Raw genomic sequence first — 13,314 nt, forward strand, 5'->3', positions numbered from 1 at the left:
GCAATAGAAGTTTTGTTTGTTTTTGTGTGTTTTTAAAAATTAGTTTTATAGCTTTAGAAACCTATTTGATAACCATTAATGTAAAGCTATTTTATTTTCTCCCCTTTCCTCCTCCCCTTGTGGGGCACTGAACAGCTCCTGAGGGGACAACTGCCATAAATGTTGCAGGAGGGAACTGATCTCATTCTGGCTAAAGAAGTGATCCAGAGGACCCCTTTCCCAGCCCTTACTAGATGACAAGGGCAAAAACAGGAAAAAGAAGGAAACTTATTGTCTTTAATATTTTCAAATACACTAAAATCTTTAACAAAACTACACATACAGCATCCTTGAGCACAATCACCTCAAGAAGTTGCAGCGCTCACTGTAGTGGATGCCAGGTGTTACACCCATAATCAGTTGGAGGGCTTAGCATCGTGTGAATGCATCAGTCCTTAGACAGAACCAACTACAAACATACTCTGGACTATACCATTGAGGGGGGAGGGATAGCTCAGTGGTTTGAGCATTGGCCTGCTAAATGCAGGGTTATGAATTCAATCCTTGAGGGGGCCATTTAGGGATCTGGGGCAAAAATCTGCCTGGGGATTGGTCCTGCTTTGAGCAGGGGGTTGGACTAGATGATCTCCTGAGGTCCCTTCCAACCCTGATATTCTATGTGGAGAAGACACAAGTGGGCAGTAGCATGAATAAGTTGTCCTATGATGAAAGGAAGGACCAGGGGTACAATGAAGTGAGATTGGCTCTTTCTTCAGAGACTCCAAGATACACAGGATTTCCCCATTGTAGTTGGGACATATGTTCAGGGTGGTGGGTGGGGTGCAGAGAGCACAAGTAAGTCCTTCCCTCCCGTCCCTTCCCCTACAGTACATCCACAAGAAACTCCAATAATTTATCAGCCAGCTGTCCCTGAACAAAGAGGATACCATCTAATTTTGTCCTTTGCAATCACTACACCAGCGTGTTTGTATTGGGGTAGCAGCATGTGTTCCTCAGCACTCGTCTATAGGGCTATAATGAGGGACTAAATGGCTCACACTTCCTATTGGAGTAGTAAGGGCCACTGCAACGCCATGTCTTCATCGACCACCATTTGGCCAGAGATCCCCTTTCCTCCTCTTCCAGAAGCAGTTGGTTCTTACAGCCATTAATGAGCTCTAAAACTTCTTTTAAATTAAAGTCAGAACTAAGGAACTAGATGACAGATACTGGTCTTACTCAGCCCTATGCATGCATTATAATTCTCTTTCTCATTTAAGTCTCAGAAATCAGAGACTTCTGTTTGGTGCTAGTGTGAATCAGATCAGTACCTCTGGACTATCTGATGATTGGCTTGGAAATATTTCTCCTATGTGCCCAATGGACGGAGGAAACTTTTTTCTTTTTTTATGTTTTGGAAAACTGCAGAGCAACTTTTAAAAGTTTTCAGATTTATATAACCAGACTCATCTACAGCTTTGAGAGTTTTGCTTGATTTTGTTTTTATATTTGGTCGTGATGGTTAGTACACTGTTGTAAATGCAGGTCATAGTAACATTGACACATAGACTTGTCGTTTCTTTTCATATTGGACAGGCTGATTGCAGGCTAATTTCTGGTAGTGTCAATGTGTGGTTAATTGGAATTTGGTTTGGGTGATTTTAAACTAGAAGTTTTGGATTCTAAGTATCTAATTTCTTGGCTTGAACAAATGCAAACTGCCATTATTTTAACATAATTATTTTTTTATTTATTTTCACACTAGCATTCTTGAAAGAAATTAATCTTTACACAATACACGGTGGAATAACAAAAGTATTTTGCTGATTGCTTTGCCATCTTTTTGCATTCTTTGTGCCTTCAGCTCCAAAAAGCCCATATCATGTCAAATAGGTGGTAATGGACAAAAAGCTGGACTCTCTTCGGGCAGTTTGCCCCATTTTAGTTAGTTTACATTTTTCTTTAAATGCATTTTTTGTTTTCAGCATTTATGAATTTTTTGCTCATAAACTGAGCTTCAGACACAGAATCTTTGTTACACTAGCAGAATTTAAAAAATGAACCAAATAACTTGGCCTCTGGTCTATCATTAGACAGATTCAGTAGAAAGAAGGGCACTCTACCCACCACTCAAATGTGCAGTATTATTAACATTGCAAATTCAGGCAGGTTGCAAAGGTTTCTTCCATATAAACAGTTCTTTGTGTGACACTGATGGGTAGATTTTCAGCAGGGTGAAGGCACAATATGAAACCATAAAAAAGTGTTCCCACCATTTGCAGGTGTAAATCCAGTAACAAGAGGCAGAAGTATGCAGAATGGAATGCACGATTCTATGTGTGGATGCAAAAATGTGGGCCCAATTTTCCACAATTTAAATCTGAAATTTCATGGTGTTGTAATTGTAGGGATCCTGACCCAAAAAGGAGTTGGGGCGGGGGGAGGTCACAAGGTTATTGTATGGGGGTGGGGTTAGAGTACTGCTACCCTAACTTCAGCTCTGAAGGCAGCACAGATGTAAGGGTGGAAATACCACAATTCCCCCTAAAATAAGCTTGTGACCCTCCTGCAACTCCCTTTTGGGTCAGGGTCCCCAATTTGAGAAACCTTGGTCTCCCCTGTGACATCTGTGTAGCTCACACTTCATGGCTGTGAATTTGGTAGGGCCCTACCTATAGTAGTAGGCGTACTCCCACTGTGGTCTAAGGAGCTCAGAGAAGCATTTTGCCTCCTGATGCTATTCAGTGTGATGCAATTCTGTGCTGTCCCTTACTCTGAATCATCCTTAGCAGGTCTAATCTGGCCCTTAATGGCTACAGTGATTTATCCCTAGGTTAGAAATTCCCTACAATTTGTATAAGGAAACTCATACCATGAAATTGATATTACAGCTATAATAACAAATCACAACACTTCTAAGAATGAGGAAAAAATTAGCCCACTGCCTTCTTTCACACTTGCATTCCTTTCAGGACTAAACCAAATGTAATATTGATGTGACTGGACCTGCTCATGGGACGCAGTCTCTCCATCTGTCTTTTGCTAAGTTATCTAGAGACAGATCACATGTCCAATGTGGCTAAGCAGCTCTCCCCAGCAATAGGAACTTTTGTATTCTGGTCCAGAGAAGATGGGAGAAAAATCAGCTTCTCATAACAAGCAACTTGAGTTTACCCTACTCTCTTTAACTGAACATTTTTTACTTTATATCTCATTAGCTACACTCTTAAGTCTAGACAGAGGAAGGTGTCAAACATTCCACCATTCCCAGGATATGGGTTTTAAGTTTGTTGCTATTTTGGTGGGTAAAGGAGCAGCTCGGTTTGATTCTAAAACAAAACTCTAAAAACGATCAATCACAAAAGGACTATTTACATTGGAACTGATTCTAAGACACAGGAATCATTTTGTTCAAACCCCATGAGTAATTTATAAGTGGAAAGGTGTTACTTGGAAATTAATATTCACTTGAAGCCAAAGTGCACAAGGGAGCTTCTGGACTAATTTGTCTATTTCAGCTGAAGTCACAGACTCAGGGCATACCATAATGTGTCCAGTGCTGATTCTCTTTTTCTTTTCATTGGGCATGCTATCAGTAGTCGACTTGTAGAAGTATCACTCTGAAAATTGATTTACAGCAGCCAATAAAGAGCATTTGCATTCTTTGAGCCCTGAGAGAGATCCTAGTGATGACTAGAAGGGCCAAGTAAGAGGCCTGCAGATGTAAGAGAGTAGATTTGCTTTCACTGAGAAAAATAAGCGCTATCAAACCATGTTCCAGGTTCACTGAGTGCACTGAAGTCACAATGCCTATTTCAGCCCAGGGCTCAAGTAGAAGTCACACAGGGTTTGGCTCCCCTGTGCCCTGCCTGCATGTTGAGGGGAGGAGTCTGTCTCCAACCACTGCATAATTCCCTCACAGAAAGGTCACAGATTCAATCTGTGTGCTGTGTGGTGAGTGGGTGAATTTCATGTGCATGTACATAGTGTGAATTTTGGGCAGATCTGGTTCTCTGGCCACAGAGCACACATGCAAAATTCAAAAGGAAAGGCCTTTCCTAAATATCTTACACAGGGAATGGGACTAAATTGAGTTGGTAATGGAATGTGCATCTCAACCTTAATAATGGAGAGGCAGTCGGAACTGGAGTATCAAGAGGGAACTGTTCAGTAAAACTCACCTTTGTTTTTATTCCTCTAGGTGATGTGTTCCATGTGACACTGCCCAACAAGCTAACCTTTGAAGAAGCTAAGAAGCAGTGTGTGAAAAGGGATGCAGTTCTTGCTACAGTTGGGGACCTGCATGCTGCCTGGAGGAATGGCTTTGACCAATGTGACTATGGCTGGCTGGCTGATGGCAGCGTGCGTTATCCTGTATCTGTGGCTAGAATCCAGTGTGGAGGAGGTTTACTTGGGGTGAGAACCCTGTATCGCTATGAGAACCAAACAGGCTTCCCCTACCCACATAGCAAGTTTGATGCCTACTGCTTTAAACGTAAGCTTTTTTTATTATGATTTTAAGAATGCATTTCGGTCACAAAAGGGTTTAACCTGCCATTTTGCTTGATTCTGTTCCTTACAGAGCATGTATATTGTAACAAAAGCATTTCATTACTGTGGCTTTACAGAACAAACAAAGAATCCAAACAGAAACAACTCTGCTAAAATAACATTAAGGACAAGGCAAGACACTATGGAGAGAGGAAATGTTGAGATAAGGTTCATCTGTGCCCTGTTGTTCCTCAACAGTGGGGCACACATTTTTCAACAGCCTCCTACGGTTTACTGGATTTCCTAGCGCTGTGGAATTGTAGGTGATGCAGTGCCTGGCTGAAGTGTGGCTGAGTTAAGGCATCAAGGCCTGATCTTGCAACCCATCATGACAGTGGTATTCTTTTTGATTGACGTCAATAAAATCCTTATTTTCATGACTAGTCCCATTAAAGTTAAGGAATAAGAAGTATTTGCATGAGTAAACATTGAAGTGCTGGGCCTTTAATTCAGGACTTCTGGTTTCAGTGACAGTAAGCCACACCCACCCAGTGTGTCACTCCATCCCCCTCTCGTGGAAGCTGGGTCACATATAGAGGTTGATGAGCCTGCTACAGAGCTAGGTCCTTAGCTCAATCAGTAGAGTTTTATGATCCCAATATCCCAGTTCAACCTAAAGGTGTGGCATAACATGACATGTTGCCTGCTCTCAACTCTAACTGAAGTCAGTGGGAGCTGAAGATGCTCAGCACATTGCTGTACAGGGTGCTCTTGTTTTTTGTATTTTTAAATAGTTTTTTTCCCTACTGTTTGTGGGTCAGATCTTACAAATCTTTGCTCACAGCAATAGTCTCATTGACTTCAGAGGCACTACATGCTTAAATAAAGACTATATATTCATGCAGGATTGGTCCCTTACTCATCTTTACAACTCAAGTGGGAGATGACTCAATATATTTGCAATTTGTTTGTTTACGATCATTTTAAAGTCTAATGGGTGAAATTCACCCTGTTGTGGAGGGACTGCAGAAGACTCTCCAATGGGTTGGAATAGTGACTGTTTTGGGGAGGTGGTTGTTTGAACTGAAGGCTGGAAGCCTATCCTCAGTTAGAACATAGGATTTCACCTCCCCAGCCCAGTTGCTATTCACTCACATAGAGTCTGGCTACTGGGCATGTATAGAGTGAATTTCACCCTATGAAAATAGAATTTGTATTTTGCACTTTGTCCTTTGTCCTTTCAGGAAGGTTTTTTTAAAGCAAATTTTGACATACCCGGGGCTTATAAATATCCTTCACAAGAATTTGCATGGGGTCACTGTTTTTTTTTCTTTGCTTTTGTGTATTTGCACAGGGGCTCACACCATCTGGTCCATTAGATTTAGACCTTACTCAGCCCTCTCCTTACTCATCACTTGCTCAGGAAAATCTCCTACTGATCATTGAAGAATTACAGCTTGTTCCTGCCAGGTACTGAGCACCAAGGAGACCTGGGTGAAATTTGCAAGTTGGATTGACCAAAACATTTTCCAAATTCATGTTGAATTCAAAACAATTGTTTTGATTAGGATTAAAAAAAGAGCTAGATAAGTTCATGGAGGATAGGTCCATCAATGGCTATTAACCAGGATGGGCAGGCATTCTCTCCCTAGCCTCTGTTTGCCAGAAGCTGGGAGTGTGCGACCAGGGATGGATCACTTGATGAATTACCTGTTCTGTTCATTCCCTCTGAAGCATCTGCCATTGGCCACTGTCGGAAGACAGGATACTGAGTTAGATGGACCCTTGGTCTGACCCAATATGGCTGTTCTTATGATTGGAAGAAAAAGAAACTGCAATGAAAAGTTTTTTTTTAAATGAAAAGTTTCAATTTTTCAATTCAAAATGACTTATCATTTTGAAATTTACTTCAATTTTGTTAGTAAAATAAAAAAAATTAAAAGCTCAAAAGTGAAATGAAATATTTTATTTCAGGTCAAACAAAATGTTTCATTTGATGCTAAACAAAAGTTTAACTTTTCAGCTTTCCAAAAATTTCGAAAAAAATTAATTTGGAGTTGACTCAAAATAATTTTTTTCAATTTTTTGGAATGGCCAGTAAACTGAAAAATCAGTTATTCACATAGCTCTACTTCTGAGAGGGGATGGGTACCTTCAAATCCCTTAGATATCAATGGGAGAGCATCAGCTCCTCTGAGTAGGCATCTAGCATGATCAGTAATGAGTACAGAATAAGGCTCAAACACACACACACACGTATATTTGTTTCCATAAACAAAGAGGGAGGTAACTAGTGAACGCTATATCATCAGATTGTAGCATTTGGTTTTATTTAGTACTGATGCAATATTGAATGCAATTCAAAATGTTAGATAAAACTTTTTGAAGCAATTCACTGTATCTCCAAACCATATTAGTTTTGTTTGTTGTTTTTCATGTAAAAGGGTTTAAGCTATACATTGTCTTTTTTTGGTTTGCAAATTAATAAAATCTTTACATCTGTGAACATTGTCCAAAACACAAAAGCAAAGAAAAAAAAACCCCAATGACCGCATGCAAATTCTTGTGAAGGATATTAATATTTACATGGCTCCTCAAGGACTGTGCACCTGCTTGCCTTTCTTCCCTTATAGAGCCAGGATCCAAAAAGGGGGCAGGGGAAAGGAGGAGAAGCTAAGAACCTACCCAACCTCTGAATCAACCTGCAAAACAAGGCCAGCATACTAGCAGCAGTCCCCTCTGATAGTGAAATTGCTCACTCTTTGTATACAAGAGTCAACACTAGAGAGATTGTGGCACCTTATAGACTAACAGATGTATTGGAGCATAAACTTTCGTGGGTGAATACCTATTTTGTCAGACACATTCACCCACGAAAGCTTATGTTCCAATACATCTGTTAGTCTATAAGATGCCACAGGACTCTCTGTTGCGTTTTACAGATCCAGACTAACATGGCTACCCCTCTGATACTAGAGAGATTGTGACATAGTTAATAATCTCTCTATTGCTCTCCCTAAGGTGAGACGACTCCACACTGCTCTCAGGACTGAGGCTTAAATGTCACAGTCTAGCTCAGTGTGTCACATGAAAATGCAATATACCAGTGATTCTCAAAGTTTTATACTAGTGACCCCTTTCATATAGAAAGCCTCTGAATGCGATCCCCCCACCATATAAATTAAAAACACTTTTTAATATATTTAACACCATTATAAATACTGAATGCAAAGCAGGGTCTGGGGTAGGGGCTGACAGCTCATGACCCCCCATGTAGTAACCTCGTGACCCCCTGAGGGGTCCCGACCCCCAGTTTAAGAACCCCTGTAATATACAGTCACTGTGAGGCTCTGTGTGATACAATAAGCCCTGATCTGAAGCTCAGACACAACTGTTCCATATGAAACTGGTTAAGAGCACTCCTTTGTAGCAGTCACCACACTGCAATCTTGGTTTCTTAAAACCTTGCACAAAACCTCAGTACAATGCTTAGTGCTCTGTCAGTATTTTCATAATGTATCTTGTTATGTTTTTCCCCTAATACTTGAATACTGACATTTATGGGACCTGTGTTAATGAAAAGTAACTTTAAAGAATTGTTACATTCATTTATTAGATCAGAGGCTGCTAATTGGAAACACACAGCGTTCCTCTGTGGCAAAATCAAACAGAGTTATCTAGGTAGCGCCAGTGCCTAAAGTCTGCAAAACAGATTGTAGTATCGTTGAAAGCAGTGGTGTCACATTTTTACTGTGTCCCAGTAAACTTTCCTCTGCCTCATAGATTTGAAAGCCAGAAGGGACCATTATGATCATCTAATCTGACCCCCTATGTAACACAGGCTATAGGACTTCCCCTAAATAATTCCTAGAGAAGATCTTTTAGAAAAACATCCAATACTGATTTAAAAATGGTAAGTGATGGAAAATCCATCATGACCCTGAGTAACTTGTTCCATTGGTTAATTACCCTTACTGTCAAAAATTTATGCCTTTTTTCCAGTCAGAATTTGTCTAGCTTCAACTTCCAGCCATTGGATTGTATTATACCTTTCTCTGTTAGAGTGAAGAGCTTATTATTAAATATTTGTTCCCCATGTAGATACTTATAGACAATCCAGTCACCATTAAAGCTTCTGTTTGTTAAGCTAAGTAGACTGAGGTCCTTGAGTCTATCACTATAAGTCATGTTTTCTGGTCCTTCACCCATTCTCATGGCTCTTCTCTGAACCCTCTTCAAATTACCAACATCCTTATTGTATACTGGGCACCAGAACTGGACATAATATTCTAGCAGCAGTCACACCAGTGCCAAATCCAGAGGTAAAATAACTTCTCGACTCCTTCTCAAGATTCCCCTGTCTATGCATCCCAGAATCACATTAGCTCCTTTGGCCACAGCATCACATTGGGTGCTCATGTTCAGCTCCCAAATCTTTCTCGTACAACTGCCTGAAAGCCAGTGATTTAACTTTTTGAATGTTATGCACATTATGCATTTAGTATGAAGTGAAATGGCAATGATTAAGTACCTCAGTTTACCACTTTCACTCATGCTGAGTAATATCCTCTGTGACTTTGAGTAGTCCAACTGGAATCTGTGGGACACATGTAAACATATGCTTCTCCACTCCAGAAAGGATGGCTGACTCTGGCCCTTGTGGAGCCAGCTAGTGGATTAGATTTTTCAAATGCTCCAGAGCAGCAGATCTGTGCCAAAGGAGGCATCTGTCTTAATCATTATCAAAACAAACCTTGTATTTAAAAAAGGAGACACTTCTTTCTTTAGCTCAGCATGAAGTCTTTATTGTGATTCAAACTCTCCTTGGTGGAAATTCTATATATATTGAATTTAATTTTGCAATTAAAGTTAGAAGAAACCTCCAAACCACATTCTGAAGATTGCTAATCTAAAAACTGAATTAAATAGGGTGTTTTTATTTTTTAAAATATATGAACCAGAAACCTGGACAATAGATTTAAATTACAAAGCACAATTTATTAGCTTCAGATAAAATCACGAGCCAAGAAAAAATCTATCTATAGTACAGTTAAGTTTAAGATTTACTTAGTTTGCTTTCCAGTTGCAAAACCATACTATTCTTGACTCTGGAAAATAAAATTGGCTCAGACTAATAATTTGAGATTTGAAGTCTAAAGTCTTGTTTTTTAAAAATAAGAGATCATTACTTTGATCATGACTTTTTTTTTTTTTTTTTTTTTTTGNGCTCAGACTAATAATTTGAGATTTGAAGTCTAAAGTCTTGTTTTTTAAAAATAAGAGATCATTACTTTGATCATGACGTTTTTTTTTTTTTGCTCTACAGAAACCATATGGCTTATTATCTTTTATTTTCTGCTTGGTTGCTTACAGATCTCTCTGAAGTCTTCTTGAAGTTTAACCTCTGTTAATTGTTTTATTGTGTTTATTTCCTACAGCTCATGTTTAGTCCCTTATTCTGCAAGGTTCTTAAGATCATGCCTAAAGTGTTGACTTTGACCGTAGAGTTAAGCATGTGCTCCAGTACTTTGCTGCATCAGGGCTATCATCAAAAACGTCTTTTATTTGTTAAAAGCTAAGATTGCTTTTGGTGGGAGAGGGAATGTTAAAAAAGCATTAATTACAAAGCAAAATTTGCAGAACACTGATGCTCAGCTGCAGTGGAACAAAATATGATTTCAGCCAAAAGTGACTTCATTTCTAGTGGATACTGGTTTTATGGCCACTCATTACAGAGAGGAAAAGGGTTTTTTTTCTTCTCTTAGGGCTTGATTGAAAATCCACTGAAGTCTGTGGGGGTCTTTCCATTGACTTCATTAGGCTTTATATCAGGCCCTTAATACTGCAGTAGCTAGAGAGTAAATCATGGACTACTTTTTTTTATCGACCATTGATTGGAGTATGGAGGTTTATTTCTTTTTTGACTCGCTTCAAAAAGTGGACTTGATGAGCTTCTGCATGGGCATGTTTGCTGGGCATGTTTCATAAGGTACTGATGTAGTATAAGGCCCTAATTCATCTAGATACTTAAGTACTGTAGGCCTCACCTTAATCATGTGAGTAGTTCTATTGATTTCAAAGGGATTATTCAAGTGCTTAAAGTTAGAGACATGCTTAAGTATCTTGTTGAACTGGGGCCTAAGTATCCTGAAAAATGTAGAAATACTTATTTGTAAAATGTAAGTAAAATTAGTATTGTCTGCCTCTAGAGAGTAAATTAGAGATACATTTCTTATTAAACTTCTCAGTTTGTGGTCTCAAAGTTAAAGCATTTTGTTCTCAAGCCATATAGTGTGTTTTCCTAGATAAAATTATTAGGTCTTAATATAACTCCACCATTTTAATGACCTTATTTAAACAACAGTGAAGAAGAGGGAAGAAAGCTGTTCCAGAGTGAAAGCATAAAGTAAACAGTTGGAGAATGAAAAAGTACAGCATCTCTACCAATTCACATACGTCCATCCAAAATCAACTTCATTCAGGTTGTTCTTAATATAAAAGGAATCAATTGAAAGCAATACAAGATAGCCTTTGATGTAAGCAGCAGTTGTTGAGATAATTTGCTTTCTTGCTGCTAAAAGATTCATGCATTTTATTAGGAAAATCTGTCTCATGGTTTACATCAGAAGAAGCACAAAGAAGACAGCCTCTTGAACACATGGTGCAAGGAGTACAGTAATGCAAAACATCTGGATAGAGAAGCAACCAGTTAAAATTGGAGTTGGAACCTATTAAAAAATCAACTTTTTTTTTTTTTTTTGTACAAGGCAGAAAGAAATGCTGGTAGATGTCTTCACTAAGAAGAAGCATCTGTGTCTCAGCTAATTCTTCTCAGTTAAGTTTACAAATCTGAATCATGTCCATGAAAAATGTATACATCATATTAGTGATAAGGCACTTACCTAGTATAGCTGAAACAATCCTAGAGATGGTGTAAATCAGCACTGCTCCTTGGATTTCAGTTTGCACCAGCAGAAAATTTGGCCACCTATCTATAAACTGAATAGAATTTATATTGTATTCTTCTTCTTCTTTAGGAAACAAAATGTTTGTTTGTTAGAGTTGGTCAATTAATAATTGCTGAACCAAATATCTGATGCATTTGGCCTTATTTTTTTTTTTTTGGTTTGTTTATTTCTGCTCCCTCACTGAATGTCTGAAAGTTTTTATCAAGAGATTAGCAGTTAATAAGTAATGAATAGTAAGTAACTGCATATCAGGCATGAATTTGTTAAACTTTTAAGATTTGCAAACATTTTAATGAAAACCTGGCAGTCACCTAAAAAGTCACAAATAACTAGTATTACAAAGCCATCAAATAGTGGTGAATCACATTCTATCCCTTTATTCATAATATATTTTGATGCTGGCTTTATTTTCTATTTTCCCCACCTCTATTTAATGTTAATATTCCTTAAAATAAACAATAAACTTTGTTCCCACTGGAACAGATGTTAATTAGAGAATAGCTCACACCAGAACCTTGTATCCAAACACCCCCAAACTTCTGGCTTCTGATCCAAACTTAATGAATGGATCTAACTCCGTATTGGGTATGGACCAAGCCCTTGGATCCTAATGCTCTGAACTTTGATGAAGTTTGGATCTGGATTTGGATACATCTGACTGACCACCTCTTTGTCCATTTCAGCGTATAATCTAAAAGTTTAACTGTAAGGGCAACGTTTCAAAATTAGGTGTGTGAAACTTCAGACCTACATTTGTGTAGACTTAGTTTATGCACACAAATATCTTATATGCATGAACAAATGCCTACGCCCTGGTCTACACTTGGTATAACTACATGGTTGCTCAGGGGAGTGGAGGGCTTCTCCCATCGTCATAGCAATTGCTTCTCAGGGAGGCAGAGTATCTACACCAATAGGAGAAGCTCTTCTGTTGGCAAAAAGTAGTTATCTTCATTAAGTGCTACAGAGGCGCAGCTGCACCAGTGCAGCTGTACCATTTCAGTGCTGTAAGTGTAGACAAACCCCTGAGAGACATCTAATTAGCCATGTGCATGTGAAAATACCTGATATGTACCTATGTATTGGGTACTCTTGAGCATTAAACAAATGGATGTGCTCAATTTGCATATTCCTATATTCTGCCTTAACTTCTTCCCCTTCTCTGCCTGTCCCATTACCTGTTCTAACAATTTTTCCCTTTGCTCTTAAATTCTGGATGTCTTAGTGGATAGTAGATTCTTCTTTGCTCCATCCTTTGGAATATCTCCTTTCTGTAAATGTGACTCTCTGAATCTTATCTCAAACCTCATCTTTCTCCCTGACCCCTGACCCTCAAGTAGGAATGATAAAATTTTCATATCATATGCTGAGTCTTTGAGTTTCCCTGAGCTCATTCATTAACTCTGAAACCCAGCTTTTGGCCTTTGTGCCTGTCTTCCTAAAACATTGTAACTATATAAATTTCTTGCATGTTTGTGTAAGGATTTTAATTACCTGATTAGATACTTAGCAGTGCTTTCATATGAAAGAGGCTGTAGGTTCAATTGTGTTGTGCTGGGATAGTTAGTGCTGACATATTTATGTACTAAAAATCTTGAAATTGTCTATGTCCTAATGGTGACTCTAAAGGCCATACTCCACTCTTGATCCACAACTGCTGTCCCCTTATTGTTTTGGTGTTTTAAAGGGCCTGATCCTGTTGTCCTTTCATATATAATGCTCCCAGTTTTGTGTGTGAAGGGAAGCAGGATTATGCCTTTTTAAAATGTTTTCCAAAAGTCAACTTCATTGCAATACAAGGTTTCTGATCCTACCTGTGGGTATTTTTTGGACCTCGGTGGACTATTGTTCTCGCTTTCAGACCTAATCTAAATGC

The 13,314-nt window shown here is 38.8% G+C and overlaps 1 protein-coding gene across 1 annotated transcript in view; it reads left to right on the forward strand.

Moving 5' to 3' along the window:
- VCAN (versican) overlaps positions 1–13,314 on the forward strand; it is a 103,065-nt gene that overhangs the window by 15,742 nt on the left and 74,009 nt on the right. Inside the window, exon 4 of the mRNA XM_034774107.1 lies at positions 4,181–4,474. Within this exon, the coding sequence (XP_034629998.1) occupies positions 4,181–4,474 (294 nt within the window). The remainder of the gene's footprint in view (positions 1–4,180; positions 4,475–13,314) is intronic.

Source organism: Trachemys scripta, chromosome 6, assembly GCF_013100865.1.
Source record: "Trachemys scripta elegans isolate TJP31775 chromosome 6, CAS_Tse_1.0, whole genome shotgun sequence".
NCBI lineage: Eukaryota > Metazoa > Chordata > Testudines > Emydidae > Trachemys > Trachemys scripta.